Source organism: Epinephelus moara, chromosome 9 (assembly GCF_006386435.1).
Source record: "Epinephelus moara isolate mb chromosome 9, YSFRI_EMoa_1.0, whole genome shotgun sequence".
Classification (NCBI taxonomy): Eukaryota; Metazoa; Chordata; class Actinopteri; order Perciformes; family Serranidae; genus Epinephelus; species Epinephelus moara.
Genome location: NC_065514.1, coordinates 27,943,856 through 27,969,170, shown reverse-complemented (window position 1 = coordinate 27,969,170; position 25,315 = coordinate 27,943,856). Strand labels below are relative to the sequence as shown.

Here is a 25,315-nt window from a genome sequence, read left to right as displayed (position 1 = left end):
TGTCCGTAGGTACAACGTACCCTGCCTCTCGCCCAATGTCAGCTGGGATAGGCTCCAGCCCCCCCGCGACCCCCAAGTATAGGGCTAGAGGAGACTACAGATACTTAGTGGAAAGTTAACTTTGAAAGATAAGCACTGTGTCCAAAATCACTCACTATTAACTATGTAGCAAAGTCCACTTTATTTACTGTCTGCCGTTGTATATGAACGTCCAGATTCTGAATGTGCAAGTTCATCCACGATATAGTGCTGCCAGATATTCAACAATGGAAGAAAGAAGTAGTGTTAATGACATGTATACTACTGTCTGAATGATCCAGTAACACAGTATTCTGCATTTTATGAATGTGAAAATTAGCTTTTTGTGTCTCTCTTCAGCGAACACGGGAATCTTTTCCCTCTCTGACATCCGTCACATATGATATTAATGCTGCATAATGAACTCATATTATCACCTTGCGGCTGTATGCCTCCGTGTCTGTGAAAACAAAGATGGTTAACACGCATCAATTCAGTATCTTACCAGATGTCTCTCCTTCTGTTCCTGAAATATGATGTTGAATAATGCCCAGAAAGGTGTTTTTGCTAAACATTATGATGTCACACATGAAGTTGACCTTTGACCTTTTGGATATGAAATGTCATAACTTCATCATTGTATCCAAGTAGACATTTGTGTGAAATGTTCTCATAATTATAGTATGAATTCTTGACTTATAACCAAAAACATGTTTTGTGAGGTCACAATGAATTTGACCTTTGACCTTTAACTGCTAAATTTGAATCAGTTCATGATTAAGAGCATTTGTGCCGAATTTGAAGAACTTGCCTTCAGGTGTCCTTGACATATTGTGTCCATGAAAATGAGACGGATGTAAGGTCACAGTGACCTTGACCTTTGACAACCATAATCTTATTGGTTAATCGTTGAGTCCAAGTGAACATTTGTGCCAAATTTGAAGACCTTGCCTCAGGGTGTTCTTGATATATTGTGTCCATGAAAATGAGACGGATGCTAGGTCATAGTGACCTTGACCTGTGAGAACCAAAATCTAATTGGTTAATCATTGAGTTCAAGTGATAGCTTGTACCAAATTTGAAGAAATTCCATCAAGGTGTTTCTGAAATACTGCTTTCAGGAGAATGAGACGGATGCAAGGTCACAATGACCTTGACCACTTAAATCCAATCAGTTTATTGTTGAGTACAAGTGAATGTTTGTGCCAAATTTGAAAAAATTCCCTAAAGGCAATTTTGAGATACTTCGTTCACAAGAATGGGACAGACAGACGGACGGACTGACAGTGAGACAACCCCAAAACACAATGCCTTCATCCACAGCTTCTCCAGCTGGGAGGCATAAGAATCTTGTCTAATCTAGTTGTTTTATGGGAAGTGTAGGATCCAGCATTTTTGAAGCTTGACCCATATTAAGAACTAAAAGTCAGGATGTCTCAGCCTCTGCTACATCCACTTTGATCATTCTTTATGCCTCCAAGCCGGCAACAGCTGTGCTCTGAGAAATAATGTCTTTGGGAAATCCGTCTGTCCATAAATACTTACAAAAGTCCATCCACACATGCATCCCTATGTCCATGCCATTCTTGTGAACTTCATAACTTGTGAGCACCTTATAATTTCTTTAAATCTGACAGAAACATCAACTGGGATTTCACAATGAACTGAAACTCCCTGTGACCTCACAAAACATGTTCTTGGCCATAACTCAACAATTCATAAACGTTTTACACAGATGTCTAATAGGATAAAATGATGAAGTGATGGCATTTTCATATCCAAAGGGACAAAGGTCACCTTCACTGGGGCATCATAATATTCTCCAAAAGCACTTTTCTGGCTGTTACTCAACATCATAACTCAGGAACAGAAGGGGAGACATTTGGTCAGATACTGAATTGGTGACACCAATCTTGGGTGCCCATCTTGAAATTGTGCTGATTGTATCGATGTTCTGTGCTGCCGGGGGGCCGGGGAGGGATGGCAGGTTGCCAAGGGGGATGTCATTTTGGTTATTTTGCTAACAAGGAAATTGGTTGCCAAAAACTGCAGTTCTTTGAATGGCTACCAGAAGTGAGTCAATCCCCATAGACCCCATGTTAGAATGCCCTATTTTAAAGCAGGAATAAACATAGTTACAGTCTAGCACAGAAAAACAGTTTTGGTCTCTATAGCTAATTTTCTCATTTACTGGGGTGAATTTTTATGGAACTCACCTGTTTATATTGTATAAAGGATTTTTCTGGATCCAAAAATCAAGATGGTGACGGCCGGAATACCAAACTCAATGCTTCATAGCTGTGTCCATGTCCATTATTTTCATACAATCTATGCTCTCCCCTCATCACAGAATATACTATCACTGAAGTACTGTTAAGAAAGAAAGTCTGATGCAACATTATGTTTCATTATCTGTAGTGCATTTAGAGTCATAGAATTAAACAGAATGTAAAAAAGCAATTTAATCATGTTTGTAAGACAGAATTGTCTTCGTTAAGTGATTTAAAAGCCCACCATTTCACAAGTCAGCATTCAAAACTATTACCACCATTTGTATTGCCCATGGCAACAAGCTTTGCTCATTGCTAAACAGAATGATGTGTTGGTATATTACTGTATTATAGAATATTAAGCTGGTCCAAGTTGCTAGTTAGGCATTGGCGCCATTCTTCCGAAGCACTGAGCCAGCGTTACATGAGATGAGGGATCATCAGAGGTTGTTGAGACAATATTTTCTGTCACTGTGCCTCTGAAAGAGCAGAGGGAACAGAGAGAGATGCAGGCTGTTCGACTGAAGCATTTTTCTGTGTCTTCCCAGAGCTGACATTCAGTCATCATCGCTTCAAGGGAATGTAACTCAGTCATCCCTCAGGTGTATTGGCAAGCTATCACTCAAACTGAGAACTGGATTGCTGTGCTAATGCAGCGATACCCTCATTTCACAAAACTAATCTTTATAATAACAGCTAAAACTAGGAGTGTGTACTTAACGCACCTGACATTTTTATGGGAGATAATAACAGCAGCTGCAGTATTCTTTCAGATTCATATGCTAAACGCAGCGTCCCGTAAATGACAGAAGTAAAACAGCAGCTGTTGGGTGTGTAAACAAGTCAACCTCTATGCAGTTATTTATATGTGTGCGTCTGTTTACCATGTGCACTCTTTCTCTCTCTTTCTCCCTGAGTCTTTTCCACACTATCTCACTCTCGCAGCTTTAAACCAGTGTCTCCATCTCACCAAGAACAGACAACTCTCCCATCCAAGGTCCCACCCTCCATCTTTTATCTTCTCTCAATCTCTCTCTTCCTCTCTATCTCTCCCTCCTACCCTCAGACTTAAAGTATCAGAGATCTGACCTAGTTAGGAGATGCCTCAAGCTTTGGCTGCGAGTGTGTGTTATGTTTGTGACTGTGTGTGTGTTTATATGAGTGTGTGTGCGTCTGAGGTCCGGAAGCAAGTCTGGTATCACTGCCTGCCTGCCTCCCCCCTAATTAGACTTGTTAGCTGCCTCTTGGCTAATGATGTCTAATTTGCTTGCAGATTTCCTGTGTCTCTTACGTCTCTTCTCAATCTGGATGTCTCTCTCTCTCACACACACACACACACACACACACACTAGTTCTCTCTGCCTCTTCGTGTTCCCTAGACTCCCTAGTCAGCCTCTTGCTGGCTTCCTTCTTCCTCTCAGCAAGGATTGCACCTGCTCTCCACAGTCACCTTGACTTTGTTTTTAGCGCCCTTGACTCCCTTCTGTGCAGACTCCTCTCAAGTTTCCACTCCCTGTATATATACCCATGTATATCCCCATAATTCCTTTATATCAATATAGTACCCAACATCCTGTTCTGTGTAATTTGTAGGTACTTTAATGTAGAGTAGGATTAAGTGCCAACAGTAAGTTCAACCTGAATCCGAGAGCAGATGTTAGAGGAAAAGTGGTGAGATTAAAACTGAAAAGTCTGTTTATTTTTTCCTGTTCTTTAAAAAGATTAAAAGTGTCAGGAGCTAGGAGAGAGAGATTTCAGGGCGGTCTGAACACAAATGTACTTGTGTTCGGAGTTGTTGGAAGAAACCCCCCATAATTTATTAATGAACCTGTTTAACTGTTTAACATCAAAGCAGGTTCAGTTTACGCACGGCAGGTTGAGTTTAGCAGCGTTTAGCATCTCAACAGAGTTCACACCTGACAAGTCCCCACAGGCTGTGAAGACACACACACACACACAAGCTTTTCAGGATGTTTTAAAAATATTCACACGGCACAAGTGCCATGCAAATGATGAATGAGTGTTAAATATGGAGCGCAATGTGTCCTCTGAGTCATGGATCAAAAATCCCCTGTGTGTTGTGTCCTTTGGCACGAAGCACTTGAGTTGAATAGCTGACTATCAGGAAAGGGAGCTAGTTAAAATTAGCCTTTCTTTTTCCAACCGATGATGATGGCATGTCATCTTCTGACAGCCGGCTGGCTCGTCTTTACTTCAAAAAAAGAAAAAGGGAAGCAAACAAACAGCACACTCTCTCCCATAAATCTATAAGTTCAGGTCAAGGGGAACTATCAAAGTAAGTCGATTAGAGATACCCTGTTCATCATTTGTCACCAGGAGGGCGGACCAACCTGCTGTTTCTCCTATCAGAATCTTAATTGCTGTATAATTACCTAACGACTTGTATCATCATGCAGGGTGTGCCCACAGACAGAACTGGGATGGAGTTTATTCACTGGCTGCCGAGGGAAGCTGCAGCCAATGGTGCTTCATAATCATGATTTATTAACACTCTCTGAGTCGTGTCGCTTCTATTTGCTGTAGCGCAACACAACAGATTGGAAATGTTAATATTTGTGGTGGAACGAGCAAATTGCGATTTCTACCGAGCACTTGCGCTGCAGGGCTGATGAAGTCAAACATACGTCCTTCAGATACAAAAAAAAAAAAAAAATGTGGGTGTAGCGCATGTGTTTCCACAGTTTTTGGCGTTTCAGTGTACCACTGACCCGGACATGCTTCTATACAGTGTGTACGCTGTGTTAATTGTGTACACACCATCCATAAAATTGGGAGGAGGCCATGATTTATAAGCTCAAGGGAGGGTGTTGAGGAAGGAGAGAGATGATTGTAATGCATAGATAAAATGGAGACACTCAATTTTCTCTGCAGCCCACACTGTAGGGGAGCGCTCATTAATCACTTAAACAAATGAAACACATGATGCTCTCGACACTGTAGTCTCTGCTGGGTGTTGAGCATTAGGGTGCTGAACTAGAGCTCCTCTCTTAGCCCTGCTTCCTAATAGACCTGTGTTAGTGCTCCATTGTAAACCACACTTATACTTACTTCAAAGAACAATGTCATCTGAAGATTATCTTTTTGTGTGTCTGAACAAAAATGACTAATATGAGTCTAAAATGAAAAAACACAAAATAATTAGAGGGCAAAATCTAATTACCAGTTGCGAGGAGTACTGTTAATCTGCCAAAATAGTTGTATAATGTTCTGTGTGGGTACAGAGGCAGCTTTCTTAGGTCTGAGACATTCACTGGGTCTGATGAAAACACACTTTCTAGTTACATCATGGTGTTTTTTGGAGCTAAAAGTCAGGGTGTCTTGACTCTCTGCTGCTTTGATTTGGACCATTCCTTTTTAGCCATGCCAGCAGTGGGGCTCTAGGGATGTAATGTCATTATGTCCATCAAAAGGTCCACCGCTCTGGTCCAAACTGAAATACCCCAAGAACCATTGGATGGATGGCCATGAAAATATGTATAGGCGTTCATTGTCCACAGAGGATAAATCCTGTCCACTTTAGTGATCCTTTAACCTTTTCTCTACTGCCACCATGAGGGTAAATATCTTCCATATCCATATCCATCCTTCCATATCTACAAATATTGTGATTCCTCAACTTCTGTTCCAGTGCGCACCATCTCGGCAAAATTTAAGTACTACAGTTTATAGTTTTCAGGACTGACCTGATCAAGAGGGCAACAACAGCAAGCACAAACAGACAAATACAAATGTCATGCAAGTTAAGATGCATTAATAGGTCGGCCCATATTTCCTTAAACTATTTCAGTAACACTTACAAAAAGGAACAATGTCATTTAGGGAGATTTAGTGGCACTGCACACCCATATTTAAAAGCTGTTTTGCCTAATTCTGTTCTGTGCACGGCGGACCAACATCTGTAGAATATTATGAGAGCAAAGGCCATATTGATCTATATGTTTCTACAAACATATGCACAAAGACAAGAAGGAACCAGCCCAATGAGAGATTTAAATATAAAAGCCGACAAATGCAAAAGTCTGTGGACATACAAAGATAGCCAATTAGCAGTAGCATACAGAGTACAGTGGTGTAAGCAATTTACATTTGACATTCCTGTCAGCCTCAGTTGTACTCTGTGTTTAGTGCTAATTAGCAAACCTTAGCATGGCAACACTCTTGGTTATGTTTTCTTAAATACTGCTGTAAGGCTTCAAAAGGAGAGTCGAGAGAGGTCTCACCATTCAGATCCTCAGCCTCATCTGTCTCAGTGCCTCTTCCCATTATCCTCACCCATAAGAATGTTGCTACGCAATAAAATCAAATTAACATACAAAACACAATATAAAGCTAATTTGGCACAAAACTGCAATCTAAAATTTTTATTAGTTCAAAAACAACACACAATCAAAGGCAACACTGGTTCTTTATGTTTTAATGAACCAAGCAGAGGAAATCACTTTGATTAATTTTGTCTTCTTCTTATCAGTGACACATTATTAATGAGAACTCATTCATTAATTAGGTTAAAGGAGCATTTTTCCCCACAATATCTCATGCACAAAATCCCTTTGTGTATTCTTGCTATTGGATGATCTCAAAATCATTAGTTTGATGTGGATCAAAGTGATCTTTATTAGTGTCTGCACCTCCACAGACAGGCTGCTGTGCAGAGGCGGATCTTTCCATAGGCAACAAAGGCAGCCCCCCAAAAAATTTTATTCAAAAATAATCGAAGATAAGGGAACTTTGGAGTGGAGTGTATGTGGAGAGCATTAAAGTTAGAGAAAATAAAAGGCAAAAGTCATCCAGGGCATCAAAAAGAAGATGAAATTTGCAAACACATAGTTATCTTACCATTTGTTATTTACTTTTAATGTTTGTTTGCCAAGTTGTTTATTTGCATTGATTTCTCATTAGCTCCTGTTAGTATTTCATACAATAACTAGAAAAGATAATAATGTTAATTAATAAATTGCTTGGCTTAGTGTTGCACGGTATACCGGTACTAAAATAGTACCGCGTTACTAGAGTATTCCAGACGGTACTATACTGCATTTGGAAAATACCGGTACTTGAAATTGATTCAATTAATTAATTTAGTTAATTTATTTTACTCAATTATGCACACAAACGCCTTTCTTGTTCCTATTGGAGCACAGATTGCACAAGTGGTGTGTATGACAACACCTGTATCAACATTCGCAGCTGGCGCATATGAAAAAAGACAAGAGAAAGTCTGCCTCGCAAAGGGAGACAACACGAGACAACACAAACGTGGTGGGACATTTGAGTTACCAAACCGTGACGTCCGTACCGAGGTACTTATCGAACCATGATTTTTTTTGGTACCGTTACACCCCTACTATTTATTGTTCTAAAGGTTTGTATTCAAAAGGACTTTTCCTTAGGAAAAGTACCAAAGAGTATCGAAAAGTATCGAAATTCATATTGGTATTGGTACCCAAACAAAGATTTTGGTATCGTGACAACACTAGCTTGGCTTCTGTGTCAGACTCCAGCCTGTTTCTCCAAACTTTAGGCGTCCCGACTGATCGCTACCATATGTAATACACTGACCATGGACAAGAACCCATTATAACCGCACTTCAAAAAAGTCAGAACTATCCCTTTAAGGCTTAATTAATAATTTCCAGTTGACTTCAAATTCAGTCATGTTTCCCCATTTACTTTGGATCTATCTTTAATCTCGAGGCTATTAAGAAGGCCAGCTATAGTTAGTGCATTCTGGTGACCACAAGTACCTGAATGCAGCACATGCATCCACTCTACAAACCCCAGAATAAATAAGGTCTCTCTGTTTCTTGCTCTGTTTCATAACAGCGTATGCTTGTTTCCCACTATGACATTTGTGCGGGGCCAAATTTTTGAATAATGCACAGTGGTTTTGCATAGCTAAATGTCACGCCCACTGCAGTCTGGTGGAGCAGGTCGGGAAACGGAAGCTTTTTTTTTTTGTTCTTGGTCTGTGAAGGAGAACGGACCACCAGGGGCTCCTGCAGCAAAATACATTGAAGAGGTCCTAATAAAGGCCATCACCTAGAGTGCCTGTCTCATTGCATCAATTAGGGTACAGATGAAGAAATGACCAAATATGCAGCTCATTGCAATACTCCTTAGAATGCCTGGTTAAAATGGAAGATACTGTGAGTCAGTGTTTACCAACAAAACGCTGCTTTAGAATGAGACAGAGTAAGCCAGGGCGTGCATTTCCCAAATGCCTGCTTAAATGCCATCTTCAGCTCTCTAAGGTCATTAGTTAGAAAATCTATGGGAGAAAGTTGAGGCAGACAAACTGATAGAGAGTGAAGCCGGCTCTAGCACTGGCTTATTCTGCCCCCTAATCTCTCTGGTGGGCTGCATTTGTTGCAGGCTAAGCCCTGAGATGCCTGGCCTGTATCAGCGTGATGGGATATGAAGAGCGACAGTGAAGGGGGAAGGAAGTGAGAAAGAGCAAAAAAACAGATGTAGTCAGTTAGAATGAATCTTACCATGTAATTTCTCCTGCTGATCCCATTCAGCATGCTTTACTTATCTCCTCACAACCAGTGCATTTATTTTACACCAAAATAAACAGAAAGATAAACAATGTGCACACTCTGTCTGCCTCCCTTGGTTTCCAGTCACACTGTCAGAGATTGCTGATTTGAAAAGGTTTCAACCTTTCCCTTGATGAAATTAGTTTAGACAGGGAAAACTTAGCACAACCAACCTGGTGCATCACCAAAATGAATAAAAATGTGGAAGTCTCCTCGGTCTAAAAACGGCAGATATAAAAAGAAAACCTCTGCACAGGACTAAGAGTCTATAGCTGTGCTAGCAGCTCTGTGAGGCTGTGCTTTAACATGCTGATGTTTGCTTGTATAATGTATACTGTCACAGTTTAGCATATTAGCATGTTTGCATTTGCACACCTGGGGTTGACTGGAATGTGCTGGTATTTTGTCATAAACTATAGCACTGAACAAACTGAAATCTTGACACGATGATGGGGATCACCAAAGTTGTACAATATGTGGGTACCAAAGACTGGATATAAAGATGGACAACACGTCTCCACTTCCTCCCACTGAACAAAAATTAAGCCAAAATATCCCGGATACCAACACATTCTCACTCCGAACTCGTCACATATTGACGTTTGGTCATGGACTTTCCACACCCACATACAACGTAAAGGGTAGTATGGTTGCGTTGGTTGTCGACGTTCTGGGACGCCATGTCAAGTTCTGCCTGTTACATGCATTGTCTTCTTTCAAAATACACTTTGTACACATGGTTGGGTTTAGGCAACAAAAACATGTGGTTAGGTTTAGGAAAAAGATCAGGGTTTGGCTTTAGAATCTTATGGGACGCAAACACCGCTCCCAGAGTTAAAAGTCAGTGTTTATTGGACCCATCTGCCCGCCCCAGTTGGACTTTCACCGCCTTAACTTTCGTCCTTGTCCTTCCATGTCCATGTCCCCTGACGCCACCAGGCACCGTTAAACTATAACGGCAACCGGCTACGTATCATGCCGATGTTAAAGGACGCAGTTTTTCATTGGTGCCTGATGCTGCAAGTCAATGCCCAAGCGCTGGATTTTTGAGACCATGCTCCGGATACAGGCGCTGCTATTTTGCGTTGGTGATGTCATTTGGAGCCAGAGTTTGTGCAGTAGCAATCAGGAAGAGTTCTCGCCCCAAACATGAGTAGCACCATTAATCCTGAACACAGCAATTGACAAAAATAGCTGTCAATCATAACCAGAGCCATGCATCAGGTTGGGTACCCGTGGATACCGAATGGGTGACCCACATTAAGCGGGGATTCGCGGGTGGTATTATGTCTTAATTTTATTTCTGTTTTTTGGTTCTGGGTGAAATTAAGAACATATGGTTTGGATGATAAATATATATTTAAAATAATATGAATTTAATTTAGTGTTTTAACGTTTTAATCCTCTAACTGCTGATCTTGTGTGTCGTCTTCTGCACCAGCTGGATTATGGGAACTGCTTCAATCAAGAACGTTACTAACAGGCACATTAACTGTGGAGATGTGCTGCTCAATATTAAGAGAATAAGCAGAAAATAATCATCTAAATTGTATTTCCTTAATATCCTTCATTTTAAAATATATTATCTTTGTTTCACATGTATATGAGGGCCCAAAATTATCACTTTAAATGTGCTGCCTAATTTAATTATTTGAACACGTCGTTATTATAGGATTGGCAGTTTCAGGTCGGATTGCGGCTCTCGTGTCAAGAAGTCAGGATGCAAGCTAAATGGTCATATGCGCAAATGGCTGGGCAGAGGCAGTATGGCACATGGCAACTCTGGTTTGGGAGCAGGTCTTAAAAATTAAACCCATGCAGAACTCTGATCATGACATCAACACTTTATTTTTATAACATCAAAAAACACTCAAACATACATAAGCATGATGAAAACCACCTAAAATGACAGAAACCAACTTCAGAAAAAATGTATTTGACCGGTACTTTGATTTCTTAGCTCATGTCTCATCTGCTAACATGGAGGGGACAGGGTTGATGATTTGTACTGCAGCCAGCCACCTGAGGGCAGTCCAGATGTTTTGACTTGTTTTTGGCCCATCCATCTTTAAATACAGTCATTGGTGGGAACTAGGGGTATCAGGAATTTTATATTGAAGTCATGTTAATAATGCATCTATGATAACATGGGATAAATAATCCAGTGCCTCTTCAATCATCCCTGTTTCTTTTGGTTCCTTTGTCTCCCTCTCCACATACCTATACTCATATTTTGATTGGAATTAATTTACCAAAATAGAGACAAGACGCACAATGTCTGTACCAAATTTTGTGGCAGTCCATCCAATAGTTGTGGAAACATTTAGCTCAAAACCACAAATGTAAACCCAGAAGAAAAATCAGAGGATGATCAAAGGATTCATCATCTGGGCACCATGAATGTTTGTGGAAAAAGTCATGGCGAATCTCATTAATTGATGCCAAGATATTTAAGTCTGGACCAAAGTGGTGGACCATCAAACAGGTCAACATTACCATCCGCTAACGTGGTTAAAAAAAGAATAGACAGATAAACCTAATGCAATGTGTCTCTCCTTTGTTATTAAACCAGCTGAGCAAAGTTGCAAGATGTTCAAACACAATTTCAGAGAATTATTTTGCATCTTACTGCATCAGTTTCATGAGTAAATGGACATCTGATCTGAGCAAAATACACAATAAGTCGTTTGTCCAGCTCCTCTGTAACAATGAGGTGACCCAGAGAGAGACAGCATGAGCTACAACCACTGCCGTTAGAGTCCCCATCCCTGATACCCCCAGGGCCTTGGACATAACAATTTGGCTGACAGCCTCTATACACAAAACAGGAATTGATGCATTTATTTTCCACAGTCACACTATGACAAAACATATATCCCCGGTCATCCGTATTGTGCACATTATGTATGGGGGTGGATGGAATATATACAACCCCTCCTCTTCTCCTTCGACACCCTCCCTCTCTCCTCTGCGGCAGTCCACCCATTCCGACCCCACTGACGAGCCACATCTGCAGCAGCAGGCGCTGGCAGCATATCTGTGTTAAATTAGAGAGCAACATCCCCATCAAACAGTCCCGCAGCAGATTTACCCCCAGCTTCTACCCTCGAGGCCTCAGAGCCGCAGACAGGATTTTCTCTGTCTCTCTCTGTCTTTCTGTTTTGTTTCCTTCTCTCCTTCATTAACAGGGAGTTCACACATGCATTAGTAAATACATTTCCTTTGCCTGAAGCTTTTTAATGTTCCACTGGGCTAAGGAGACAAGCCTCCTGGAAAATGTGGAGGTCTTGAAAAGCTCATGTTTTTGACATCACATCCATGTTGTGCTTATGTAAAGCAGAGTAGAAATAGAAGCAAAAAAAGCAATTTTATGTTCTAGCTTAGAACTGATTCTTTTCCCAATATCACTTGAGAGGCATTTGTCGCTTTGAGCAAAAAAGTAGCCTAAACAGTCGCATAACTCACGCAGCCACATGTTGCTTTGAACTCATGAGACCTGTTTTACTTGTATTTCTGGGCTCACACATCATCCGAGACCCCACACATTGCCCTTCTCCTTCAGGGAGACCTCCCAAGATGGCGCGGAATGACACGCAATGATCTTTAGAAACTCAATTTGGTCAGTAAATAAATGAGATTCTGGGGGCAAGAATGTAATAACACAAGAGAGGCGCGCTCTTATCGTCGCCTAAACAAAAACATACTTATTTAAAATCCATTTCTCTTTGGATTTTCTCTCTCCCACGTTTCTATCTCCATCTGGTGTTAAAGCTATTACAAGCTACTGCAAACAATGATAACCGCTATCTTTGGAAGAGCTACTCGTCGCACTTTGTTTGAGAGGAATACTGAATGACGCACGAGTGTAAACACACTCAATGAGGGAAATGTAGAAAGGGGGTTGATGGCAAAGCTGCCAGTCTTTCATTCATTCTGTAGTGCCTGCCCGTGCCCCTGCGGCTATAATACAGTGATGTATTCCAGTGTATTCCTACCCTCCACAAGTGGCTTCCTTAATGAAGTGCATTAGTCCTGGATGTGTGTTCTGTAGAGTACAATGAGGAGAAGAGTAAAAGGATGAGGTACAGGTAGAATGAGCAGTGGTAGAAAGGAGCTCTTTGAAGTGTAATTTGTGTATGATGGAGGGCTCCTCTTCAAAAAAAAAAAAACAACAACTCCAGACTGCTTGTTTCCCATACAGAAATATTGCTTTGCCATCACGGAACAGACAGGCAGAGTTTAGGCGGGGAGCAGAGCGCTGAAGTGCACCACTCCGTAGCTGAAAGGGGAGGAGTACAAGAGGGCGAGAGCAGAATAGCGGGATTGTGTGGATTTGTCAAAGGATTCAAAGTGTGCGGCTCCACGGGGGGAAGCTTCACAGAAATCCCAATTCATTAAGGCTGAATGAGCGGTCATTGATTCATTGATAAAATTATTCTGCGGGGATGTCATGGTGTAATGATGATTAGCATGACGATGAGGAATATCACGTGAAGAGCGAGCCCGCCGTCCGGCGACGGTTTGTGATGCATGCCGTTAGCTTTTCTGAGGAGCCGATGGAATGATAATAGTGTCGAGGAGGCCCTCAGTGGCTCTGCTGCCTCATATCACGCTCAGTCATCTTCACACTCAGTAAAGTCAGCACATTTTCTGCTGCCATTAAATTTACTATGGCTCATTGGGGATTGACACTGCACACCATCAGTGTCATTGTAATGCCTTGTGAAATTCAAGAAAGATTCACTTCTTTATGCTAGGAACAATCATTATTACTAAATACTCTGTTTAAATGACTGGCATTACATGCTTGGAAGTCATGTATTATTCACCTCACCTCGCCGAGGAACTAATGATTTTTACCCAGAAGTCTACACTTCATCGGGCAACAGGATAATTGTTCCCCCTAATGGCTGTGTGATCAATTTAGCTTTGCAGCCGTTATTCTATCTCATATACTTGACTTACAGGTCTGAAGTTAACAGGGCTTTATTTAGCAGTGGCAGGCATTGGTTGCAGTGACCCCATAACTAGCGGCAAGAATTTCTTTACTCCAATATTCAGTGGTGTGAGCTGATTTCAAAATGCACAGCGAAAAGAGCTCCTTGCTGAATCACACCGTAGGCTATGAGGGAGTGATGGGAAATTTTAATGAGGACTCTGTAAAATCGCACGCCGGCGGATTATTTGCCATGCATCGAGATCTTATTGGTGTTCTCTAGAAAATCAGTGCAATTATTGTTATCAACCCATATGCTGGAGTCATTTCAGCAACTTTGAAATTTAAAAAATGATTCAAATTATTATACTGACATACAGATGCCCAGTGAATACTAAACTATCATGCAGTGCAGCAGGAATGCTAAATATCTCCTTGCAGCAAAAAAAAAAAAAAAAAAAAAAAAAAAAGCTGCATACTATTTTGTTACATTTAAACTGCATAAATGTTGATTAAAATTTAATGAAGGTTTGCTCATAGTGATCTTATGATGAATTAAACTCTGCAAGCATCTTAGCAGTTGCTTTTTTATTTGTGGTTTTCCAAGAATGTTAACACTTATTACTCTGTGCTCCACTGTGAGCTTTAGTCAGTCAGTTATTAAATTAGAATGCCACATTGTATTATGTCACATTTTCACTGTTTCATTTCAGAAGTTACTGTTGCACGAATGCAGCAACGCAGAGGAGGCTGTGGGGGTGCACGTGGCTCCTGTCGTCTCAGCCTGTGACGTTAGAGCCACTGCAAGTCACTGAACTGCAGCAGGAGACGGGGTTATTTTACTTTGGATCCTTTTGCTATTTTACAGTCATACAGCACACTTAGTCTTAATGTCAGTTCCTCCATGACTGCAGATAATTTCTCTGATTATCACGTTACATCATTCAGCTCTGCATGTACTTTACTGGATTTGAAATCTGACATAATGAGGAGGAAAATCTGCTCAATGAACTGAGGAGAATCCATCCGAGCATTTGGTGTATATACGTGTATATCGACACATGTTGCACATGAGCAAATCCTCTAAGTGGTCTTAGGCTGCGAGTTGTTTTTGTGCGGCTTTTTGAAACAACAGTTTGTTTTTAAGGACATCATAGAATTGGTAATCTCTCCCACTTGGTGGGGGAATTGCTTTGCTTCTTGAAGGTCTTTCAGACTGCATTTGGCTCTTATATTTCCCAAAGCAATTATAGTCAGGGTGAATTTAGTTGTCTTCCGCTCTCCATGGTGGGCTGTGGGGAGTTTTTTTTATTTTTTATTTTTTCTTATGCTGTGGAGTGGAGTGTGTGTATGGACTGACTGCAGTTATGGTCAGCGACACAGCGCACTCTGCTGGCGATGGAGTAAACATCACCCTCTGTGGTCTATTTGTGTCGAACCCCAAAGTGTGAAAAACAATGACGCATATAAGCAGGTGTGTGTGTGTGTGTGTGTGTGTCGTAGGAGTGCGTAAGCGTTACACTCCTCTCTCTGTTTCAGGTGTGTGTGAGTGCTCCGACTTCACCACTGGGATGACCTGTGAGCAGTGCCTGGATGGTTACTATGGCAATGCTTTGATTGGCACGCCTAGTGATTGTCAGCCTTGCCCTTGCCCTGACCGTACCAGCTGTGTGGAAATTGCGCAGACAAGACAGGTGGTCTGTACCAACTGCCCTGCAGGACAGACAGGTGAGATGAACCACCAACAATGAAAAATATATATATTTGTTTTGGCACCAAACAGTAAATAATGGGCTTTTTGTCAAGAACAAAATGATAAGAACATTTCCACCAGACAGCGTGATACTGAAAAGACTGTGGCTTTAATGCAGCTCATTTGCAGGGGCTGTCATTCTACAATGCCACCTGTGATTCAGACACATCTGATGAGAGAGTTTTAATTTAATTATAAGAGTCTGAGGTGACACGAGAATGACCTCCAGCAGCTCAGTCATCCATCTAATTCCTGCCCACTCCTTTCACCTTTCCCCTGGTGTAGGGATGCGCTGTCAGATGTGTGAAGATGGTTACTATGGTGACCCCCTGGGACAATCTGGGGCAGCTCGACCGTGTGTGAGATGCGACTGCAATGGCAACGTGGACTTCAACGCGGTGGGAATATGTGACCACATCACCGGCCGATGTCTGAAATGCATGGGACACACAGAGGGCGACCACTGCCAACGCTGCCAGCGGGGTTTCTACGGCGGTGCCCTGAACCAGACAGCTGGGCTGAAGTGCAAATGTGAGTAACTGGGACGGGATTGTGAGGTAACATCCCGTCAGTATTTATTGACAGAGATGGACAGAAAGAGAGAGATTCTTCTGTGAGGTAATGTTAAAGTCCCCATCCTGTCAAAACAATTGCTTAGTTCACCTGAATGTTTGACCTTCACTATGCAGAATGATGGATGTGAAAAGTTTAACACTTGAAGGCTGTTTTCACATTCTTATGCTGAGGGAGGAAAATTTCTCTGCTCACCTTATATCTGACTTTAAAGGAATACCTCACCCGCAGAATGACCATTTGTATAACAATTATTTACTGCATGTTACCTTGAATTCATGAAGAAAACTTTGTTTTTCTCACATGCCTCCACAGTGAACAAAGTGCCAACAAGGGTGAAAAGTCTTCAAAACAAACATCCATTTATAAACACTCATACAAGTCGTGCCATATAATCCAAGTCTTATTTATCCAGTCGGATGCTCAGTTCTTCCCAAATACATGCATTTTTAAACACCTCTGCTCACAAGAAGGTACAGACAGAAAAATGAAGACTTAGATTACACGGCACGAGTTGTGTAAGTGTTTGTAAACTAATTTATGATATACTTTTACTAATGTTACTTCAGTTTGTGAAGAATGTTCCCCTTTTTGGATTTTCCATTCACCGTACAGGCATGCAAAGAAAAAAAATAGCTGATATACAAATGGTCATTTTGCAGGTGAAGTATTCCTTTAAAGGGGAACTAGGCCCAACTTCATAGTTCATGCAAGTTAGTCCTATGGACGTAATAGAGTCCAAAATATTAGTAAACATGAACAACTGTATCCCAAATCCAAAAACAAGAGTGCAAAAACTTAAATTTGTGATGTCATATCTGGAGCTGCGCCATAGACAATGAATGGTGAAGGATTGACACTGGGAGCACACAGGGGAATGTTCTGAGTATATGGGTACATTTTCTGTTTCAGAGCTGAGAACACTAGATTAAATTTGGCTTTAAAAAAAAAAAAAAACATTCTGTGAGCCCACAAAATCAGGCTACCATTAATTGTCTATGGAGCAACTCCAGACATTAAACCTTATGACCAAACAAGTTGGAGACTTACTGCTCTGATTTCTGGCTTTGAGGGAGAGCAGCTCATGCTCAAAAATATTAATTCAACTTTCCTTGGCCATGGAAATAACATATTGTAATTCTTCATTTAGGTGGTGTTCCTCTTTAAAATGCACACATGAAGCATTACATCATTTGTGACATTACAACTAGTTTGTAAACCAGTCACAGTCCAATGTGCAACTTACAAATGTGATGGAAACTTGAAGCCACCAATGCACTAACCCCCAGTATACATAGTTTTTGCAGCATCACAGACTAATGTTTTACAATGAGGGATAAGGACTAGATGTAATGATAACTGAACTGTTGTGTAAAAAATCATGATTGTTATTATTATATTGTTATTCAAAGCAGCTTTTTTTTAAATCTTAAAACATGTTTGGAGGGGCTCTTTATAAATCCTTGAGTCCTCAACCATAGACTATAAAAATATGATCGACATATCCTATTGATTTGTGGACTCCTAAATTGACCCTTAAGTTCGGCATTTTGGCCGTCCCCATCTTGGATTTTTGGATTTAGAAGTGACCATATGTGGATGAGGGGATGGAGCCCTAGAGAAGCTAGGTGTGGATCTGACTCATAAATTGTGGTGACGCCTCGTAGGCAGCCTGTCACCCAAAGCAGCCACACCTTTCATTATGCGCATATTTAAGCCTTTATAACATTAACATAGATGAGTTATGTAAAGATTCAGCCCCTGTACAGTTGTTCGGAATGTTGAAATAACTATAGAGGCCAAAGCTGTGTTTTGTTCCAGGCTGTAAACATGTTTATTTCTACCATAGTGGGGGTCATGGGGATGCTAGATTGGAGTCTACTGGGATTGACTCTTTTTTTAAGTCAGCCTCAAGTGGCCATTAGAGGAACTGCAGTTTTTGGCACTTCTGCATTGCTTCATTTTTCAACCTTGAAGGTTTCCGCTTGGTCCTCACTAAAGACATGCATGACATGCCATCAATATACCTTTTAGGATTCAGATTGTTCTGTTCACCAGAGGAAAGGTTGAGTCAAATAATAGTCAGATAGACAAATCCCATTAAAGACTACATGGCCTTGGGTCAAGGAACACAGAAAATGGTGCATTCAAATAGACTCAACTAATCAATTCAGGAGTTCAGATTTGACAAGTGTCGCACTCTTAAGTCATGAAAGGCAAAAGCTGAAAATGGGGTGAACAAATGGCTGTGAGTCAGAAAGATATCGAAAGGAAAAAAAGAGAGAAGTCTTTGGGTTGGGAGAATTAAAAAAGGTCTAATTGAATGGAACACTGAAATAAAGCTACAAAGGCAGACAGAGAGCCAGAGAGTCAGAGCTGTGATGTGTTCATCTTCTGACTTTCTCACAGTACTTCAGTTCTACCAGTACACTGGGTTTAAATTTTGTACAGAACAATGTCAAGGAGAGATCCACAAGTCTCCCTGGTGCTGTCTGTCATTTTCTTCCATTTTGCCTTCAAGCGCTCTGGAATCAAATCGATAAAAGTCCTCCATGCTCAAGTGATACATCACCAACATTTGAGCAGGTAATGTAATATTGTTATTGTTTTAATAAGGAAATTCCTTTATTTGTTTCCTCTAGCGTGCAGCTGCAATCCTGCCGGAACCTCTGGGCATGTAAATGAGTGCCACCCTCAGACAGGAAATTGCCTGTGCCTCGGTCATGTGACCGGACGGGATTGTAGTTACTGTGAAGTTGGCTTCTTCAACCTCCAACCAGGTGTAGGATGTGAGAGGTATTGATATCACCTGTGAAATTCCAGGTGGATTTGCTGACGTTCCGAGTTCACGAACTGAATCTATTATTAAAATGTTTTCCTGTCTTCCTTAGGTGCAAGTGTAACCCCATTGGCTCATCGTCCATAGCGTGTCATCCAATCACAGGCCAGTGTGTGTGTCGTGCAGGAGTGGAGGGGAGACTGTGTGATTCTTGCCGTGTGGGCTTCTTTGGATTCTCGTCACGAGGTTGCAGAGGTGCAGGACTTTACTTCAGGCATCACAACTGCACTGTGTGCCATCCTCTAATCCTCTAATACAGATCACACATGAAGGCATTTCTGACTGTTCAAATGTTTACCTCTGCTCCCCCCATCTTGTTGCGTTTCCCTTCTTGCCATGCTCTGTCCCCTTCTCAGCCTGTAACTGTGACCCAATGGGCTCCACTTCCATGCAGTGTCACAGTAACGGTACCTGCCACTGTCGCCAGGGCTTCGTGGGTTATAAGTGTGACAAATGTGAGTTGAACTATTTCCACAACAGAGCCACGCACCAGTGTGAGGAGTGCCCAGTTTGTTATGGCCTTGTCAAGAAACAGGTGAGTTCATGGTTGTGATTGATTGATTGTGTGTGTGTGTGTGTGTGTGTGTGTGTGCGAGAGAGGGAGAGAGAGAGAGAGAGAGAGAGAGAGAACTACTATTTGGAGGAATTTTCAAATTCTACGCATAGTGGCTCTAAAACTGCAATTACCGATTTTTCGGGCACGGCCAACAGAAACAAGCTGTGAACATGCCACTGAAATATCAATAAACCATTTAAGTTGATAAACTTGTTACCAGACTATGGCCTATTAACACATCCAGCAGATACGGATAGCAGCAAGTTACTTACTTGCATGACTTCACTATTTACTCAACAGCAAGCATAATTTGTCACCTTAAACATTAGATTACATTTCATTCAAAGCCTCCACAACCACACATCACATCTTGTGTATTTACTGGAATGTGTACAGTTTCAAAAGGGGACACTGTGTTTTAACAAGCCCACAGTTCAGAGGTTCAACTTAATGTTAGCTCCGGTCACTGCACACAGTAGCACTCCAAAAACCCCCAGTGTACAGCAAGGTTTTTAGGTTTTTTGATGAAAACAGCCACCTGATGCACCTAGAAAGTGTGGCTTGAGAGAACCAAAACAGAGAAGCTGTGAGCCAGCAAACATAAACAATAAGCTGAAAAACTCCATATAGCTGACAAGATCTGAGTTGGTGTTCATTTTCTGTAGGTTCATCACTACAAACAACTCCTTTCAATACAAGTAGGCATGCGATCCATTGTTTATACAAGTATGATCCCTTTTACACCTTGCTTAGCACTCTTTCCAGCGAAAACAGCTGATCAGTTGAAGCTGTCCCCTGCATAGACTTTTAAAATAATGGACGAAGCTACCACGACGTTACCCATTGGTTTGTGAACTCCTGTTTTGAGGCCTTGAGTTCGACATTTCGGCCGTCCCCCCCTGGTGTTTTGGAGCCAGATGTCACCATATTTATTTATTTTTTTAAGATGGTTTTTAGGGCATTTTTGCCTTTAATTGATAGGACAGTGAAGTGTGAAAGGGGGAGAGAGAGAGGGAGAGACATGCAGCAAAGGGCCACAGGCTGGAGTCGAACCCCGGTCGCTGCGGCAACAGCCCTGTACATGGGGCGCCTGCTCTATCCAGATGTTACCATATTTAAACGAGAGGTTAGAGCTGTGACGGAGCGAGGGATGGATCTGACTGAGAAGCTGATGACTCCATTGGCAGACAGCCTGTCACTCAAAGCAGCCTGCCTTTAGTTATGCATAACTTTAAGCCTTATTGAAATGTAAACGGGTGAGTTATATTAACTTTAACCCCCTGTACAGTTGTCGTGAACAGTGAAAATAGCTTTAGAGACCTAAACAGTTTTTTGTACCAGGCTGTAAAATGTTCATTTCAGCTGTAAATGTGGGCATTTTCACATGAGGGCCTGTGGGGATTGACTCGATTCTGGAGCCAGCCTTTAGTGGCTATTTGACGAACTGCAGTTTTTGGTACTACCTTGTTGGCTTCATTTTCTACTTGATTCTCCACTATTTGCTTTGCCATTGCTTCATTGCTTTGGTTGCAATATGAATTTGCAAAGTTTCGCATGTTTTGTCACACCAAATAGAAAGCAGACACTTGATCTCGTCTTGACTCGATCCACAAATGTCTTGAACATCCATAGGTTTTCTTGCTGCTTTCTTGCTAGTAGCTTAGCTAACTAGCTAATGGCTGCTACGTCTCTGGTTTGGAACAGTTGCGTGTGGTTACATATTTCCACCAATGTAGTTGTTATATGGGGACTGAAAGTGCATTTGCATCTGCACCTGTGTTCAGTGGGGTCACAACGCGCTCCTTACTACCTCTAAAGGTGGTTTTGCCGATCGCATCTCAATCCATCCTCAATGCATTTTGGGTGAATTTCACATGTCAACTTTCATGTGATCAAGCACTATCCAATTGCAGTCCGATCATCCATAAAGCATTTCAGTGCAAGTTGTAAAGGGGGTAATTCATCAAAGCTACTTTAAGGTCTAATTAGTGTTACAGGTGGTGCTAGCTAACTCTCTAACTACTAAACTATTTCCTCGAATCTGAGATGGCAGAACCTGTGAATGTTTGGTATTTTTTCTTAATAAACGACTCAAACAATTAATCACCAAGCAAAATTGTCAGTTCATCTTGTTTTGATCAAGTAAACAATTCATTAGTTTGAGCACTCACATAAAGCCTTTAATGCAAAGGCATAAGAAACTACAGAAGTCAAATAATTGTAGAATAAAGTGCGGTAATTCTCTCTGAGATGTCATTAAGGGGGATTGCAACATTTGACAAAATACTACATTCAAGTCAAGTGTCAGTATCACTCTTGCGTGAGTAAATGTATCTATATGCCTGCTTTGAATCTTTATTTGCTTCATCTTTTTCCATTGTTCCTTTTCACATTTATTAATGTGTGTTTGCTGCAAATATCCATATAAAGGTTCTGCACATTGTCTCGGCTCTCGCTGTTGCGTTATGAGGTGCAATTTGTTCTTGAAATAGCACAGCCCCCTCCCTGCACACCCTGCCTTTGTAGACCCTCATGACAGCCATATGGCGCCTTTGTATTTGTAGATTGCAAGTAAACAGTAGATGTGCAGTGAAACAGAAAGAGACATTTGCCCTAATGATCTGCTGTGCAGCTTCTTTCTGTCCCTTTAGATTTGTGGCAACCCACGTCTGCATGCTAAGGTGCCGCGTCCCTGGATCTGCCTTCCAAAGCCAATCCAATACCACCGACAAGTCCTGTCTTTTCTCCATACATATTCTTGTTCCAGCCTAAAGTGGCTGTGTGTTCTCTCTGGGTCGGCTTGTACCTGTGTGAATGCGTGTCGTGATTTCCACAGTGTTAGCAATTCAGTGAACATCCCAAGTCTTGTCTGCTCTGAACACCTGCAATTACTCCTCAGTCTCCCCAGCTCTCCTTTTCTGCCTCTCCTAGCCTCTATCTTTCTGCTCACATTTTGCTCCAGCTCACACACACACAGGACGGAGAGCGCAAAGAGAGGAGGGTTGGAAAAGATAGAGATGTGTGATCGATGATCGAGAAAGATATTAAAAAGATGCTGGATAAAGGCAAAATAAAGAATGGGATGAAATACTGAGAAAGATATATGGTACTTGTTCAAAGGCAGAGAGGCACACTATTATAAAGCAAATGTTGTTCCTGGTGCTAAAATGATGGGACTTTAGATGTGTATTTATTAACACCTTGGTTTCTAATTTTTACCACGTAAATCACAGATACATCTTCCACCAAAGGGCACACCTCAAAACCGCATGCGCAACACGTGCAGCATGCTTCCTTGTTTGAAAAAGGTGTGATCGCAGAAAGATTGCAGGCTCTTTTTATATAGATCCGGACCATTTAACTTCCAGGGTCAACAAATTGGTGCCAATCACAGCACCTTTATTCCATTTCCAGACCTGGTCTTGCATTCTCTGAGAAGTCTAATCCAGTTATCTGCTAGAATGCTTCCTCTGGCCACATGCTACGCAGAGAATAGTGTGAGTGGATGTGGATATGAAAACCGTGTTTTATCCTTATCCTGTTGTTGGTATTCATTTATTCATTGCTTTTGTTGAAATACTACATTTTGATGTCACGGTGTACCAAGAATCAAAAGTCCTATCTCAATCCCTGTGTCTGAATAAATAAATACAGGATGGATGGATATATATTTTGTTGTGATAGTTGTCGTCACAGCCCTGTGTTTTATTGGTCTCACAAAAATCTGTATTCTCATTGACACTGTCAGTGATAAATCTGGGTGCTATTACAGGCAGAAAAGCTGAGGACTCGCCTGCAGGATTTGGAGAAGCTGCTGGCTCACTTTGATTGCCGAGGTAGATTTGGGAAGCAGCACCACCTGCTGAAGTATCACATGGCCAGGCTTTATGAGCATGAGCACCAGAGGGAGGATACTCTACCCAATGCTCTGGAGGATTTTCTGGCCTTCCAAGGTAACAGCAGCCAAGAAGCCAAGATAATTCCACTTGGCCTGTCACTCCTTTTAATGTCTCCTATGTGGTCACGCAAGAGACACTTGGCAGCCTTTGCTTTGTGAGAAGCTCGCTTATGCGCCATTGTAATGATTGTGTCACATTTTGGCTGCGAGATGATAACATGCCAGATCAGTACATACGAGAACCAGCAGGCATGGCTAAGAAATTTGACGTGAAACCACCCACGGTGTTGTGCAAAGGGGCTGTTGCTCTGTCTGCGTCTCCTCAGTGTGACACTGTTACAGATACAACACAACAAAGCGATTAAATCGGGGAGCAGGCAACAATACAAACCTCTCCCAATTACTTTAACACAATGCTGATATATCCTCATTATCTTTGGAGGGGAAAGGGCTTACAGGCTCAGCTGCACAGGCCAAATGGAGACAAATCATAACAATATAGAACAAGGCGCCGTGTGACCAACTTAATCACTATTTATATGACAGGCGGTGCATCTCTAATCCCTGGTTTATTATGATTATAGTTGCAATCACGATAACGGTTGTCTAACAACCTCCCCATCCCAACACCCACATACTTACACACACATACACACGTATAGTTACCAGCCATGCTCTTTACAACACTGGGTGGCCCAATAATGATTTAATGAGTATGTGGGAGCGACAGGCTTACCGAGCGGGCACGCAGAGGCCAAACAGCTCACACTGGGGCACACACACACTTGTTATCTCTCATTTTATATGACACAAAGTCAAAGAGACAAGCAAAGTGTGTCACAAAATGAAGCAACAAACATCCAGACATATTGTACTAATTAGTATCAGTCAGACTCCACTGAATACAAAGTGAGACTGTGACAAAAGTGTTAACATCTGGACAGAATCCTACAAGGTTTTGGTTTTTCCAACTATAAACTGTTAGACAGAAAGGATGAGAATTCACACAGTAAATTAGAGAGATGTGTTGAAATACAGCATTCTAGCTGCAAAGCATCAAAAGAATGATATTCTTGGTGAAATAATCTGCCAAGGACTTAATGTGGTTTTATTTGTTTTGTGTCGTTTGCTCTTTCAGAAGCGCGGGAGGCCTTCATAAAACAGTTTTCCTTGCTAGAAGCTTCCACAGGCGCACTCTTAGCCCAGCTGCATGGCATTACATCTACTTTGAACTGCAGCTTTAGCATGACAGAGGAAGAGGGGAAGGAGAGGAGGAAGGATGAAGGGAGCAGGGGCGTGTGTCAGACCTTCACAGAGACGACGCTCATGGTCAGAGCGTCACAGACGCAGCTAAAGCAGGCAACACTGGACCTGGACAACATGGTAGGCAAATCAAACCTATCTCATCTTCAGCATTGTATTAATGGTCCACATAGTTAGGATATGTTCCAGGTATTCTATGCATTAAATGCTGAGGGTAGCTACAGTGTAAGTGTTCACCCAGGCCACAAGCTGATATTGTATGTAACAGGATTGATTTTTTTGTCCTTATTATGGGATACTGCAGTTTACTGCTCTTTGTGGAGCTCCTCTGTATAGATCCACAAAGATCCCCCAAAGCAAAACAATACTTCTCACACCTCCACTACCCTCCTCCCTCCACCTGGCAAATTTCTGCCTCCAAAGGAAAATCCAAAGAATGTTTGAAGGACGCTAAAATTAACAACTTTTTCACGTCCTCCCCACGATGCTTTGCAGGAATCTATTATGGATACTGCTGCCATGTTATTTAGGTTTCTGGGAGATGAGAGAGAGCTTGTTTTTCCAATATATAACTCTCTATTTCCGATTGTGTGCCTGTGTGCACAGACACACTGTACCTCCGTAGCCCTTATCACTCGGGTAAGCCTGA

At 41.7% G+C, this 25,315-nt stretch overlaps 1 protein-coding gene across 1 annotated transcript in view; it reads left to right on the top strand.

The window, feature by feature from the left end:
* lamc3 (laminin, gamma 3) overlaps window positions 1-25,315 on the top strand; it is a 160,209-nt gene that overhangs the window by 120,962 nt on the left and 13,932 nt on the right. The window contains exons 13-19 of the mRNA XM_050053336.1: window positions 15,324-15,512; window positions 15,823-16,068; window positions 18,753-18,906; window positions 19,002-19,144; window positions 19,306-19,484; window positions 23,278-23,458; window positions 24,542-24,786. Of these exons, the coding sequence (XP_049909293.1) occupies window positions 15,324-15,512; window positions 15,823-16,068; window positions 18,753-18,906; window positions 19,002-19,144; window positions 19,306-19,484; window positions 23,278-23,458; window positions 24,542-24,786 (1,337 nt within the window). The remainder of the gene's footprint in view (window positions 1-15,323; window positions 15,513-15,822; window positions 16,069-18,752; window positions 18,907-19,001; window positions 19,145-19,305; window positions 19,485-23,277; window positions 23,459-24,541; window positions 24,787-25,315) is intronic.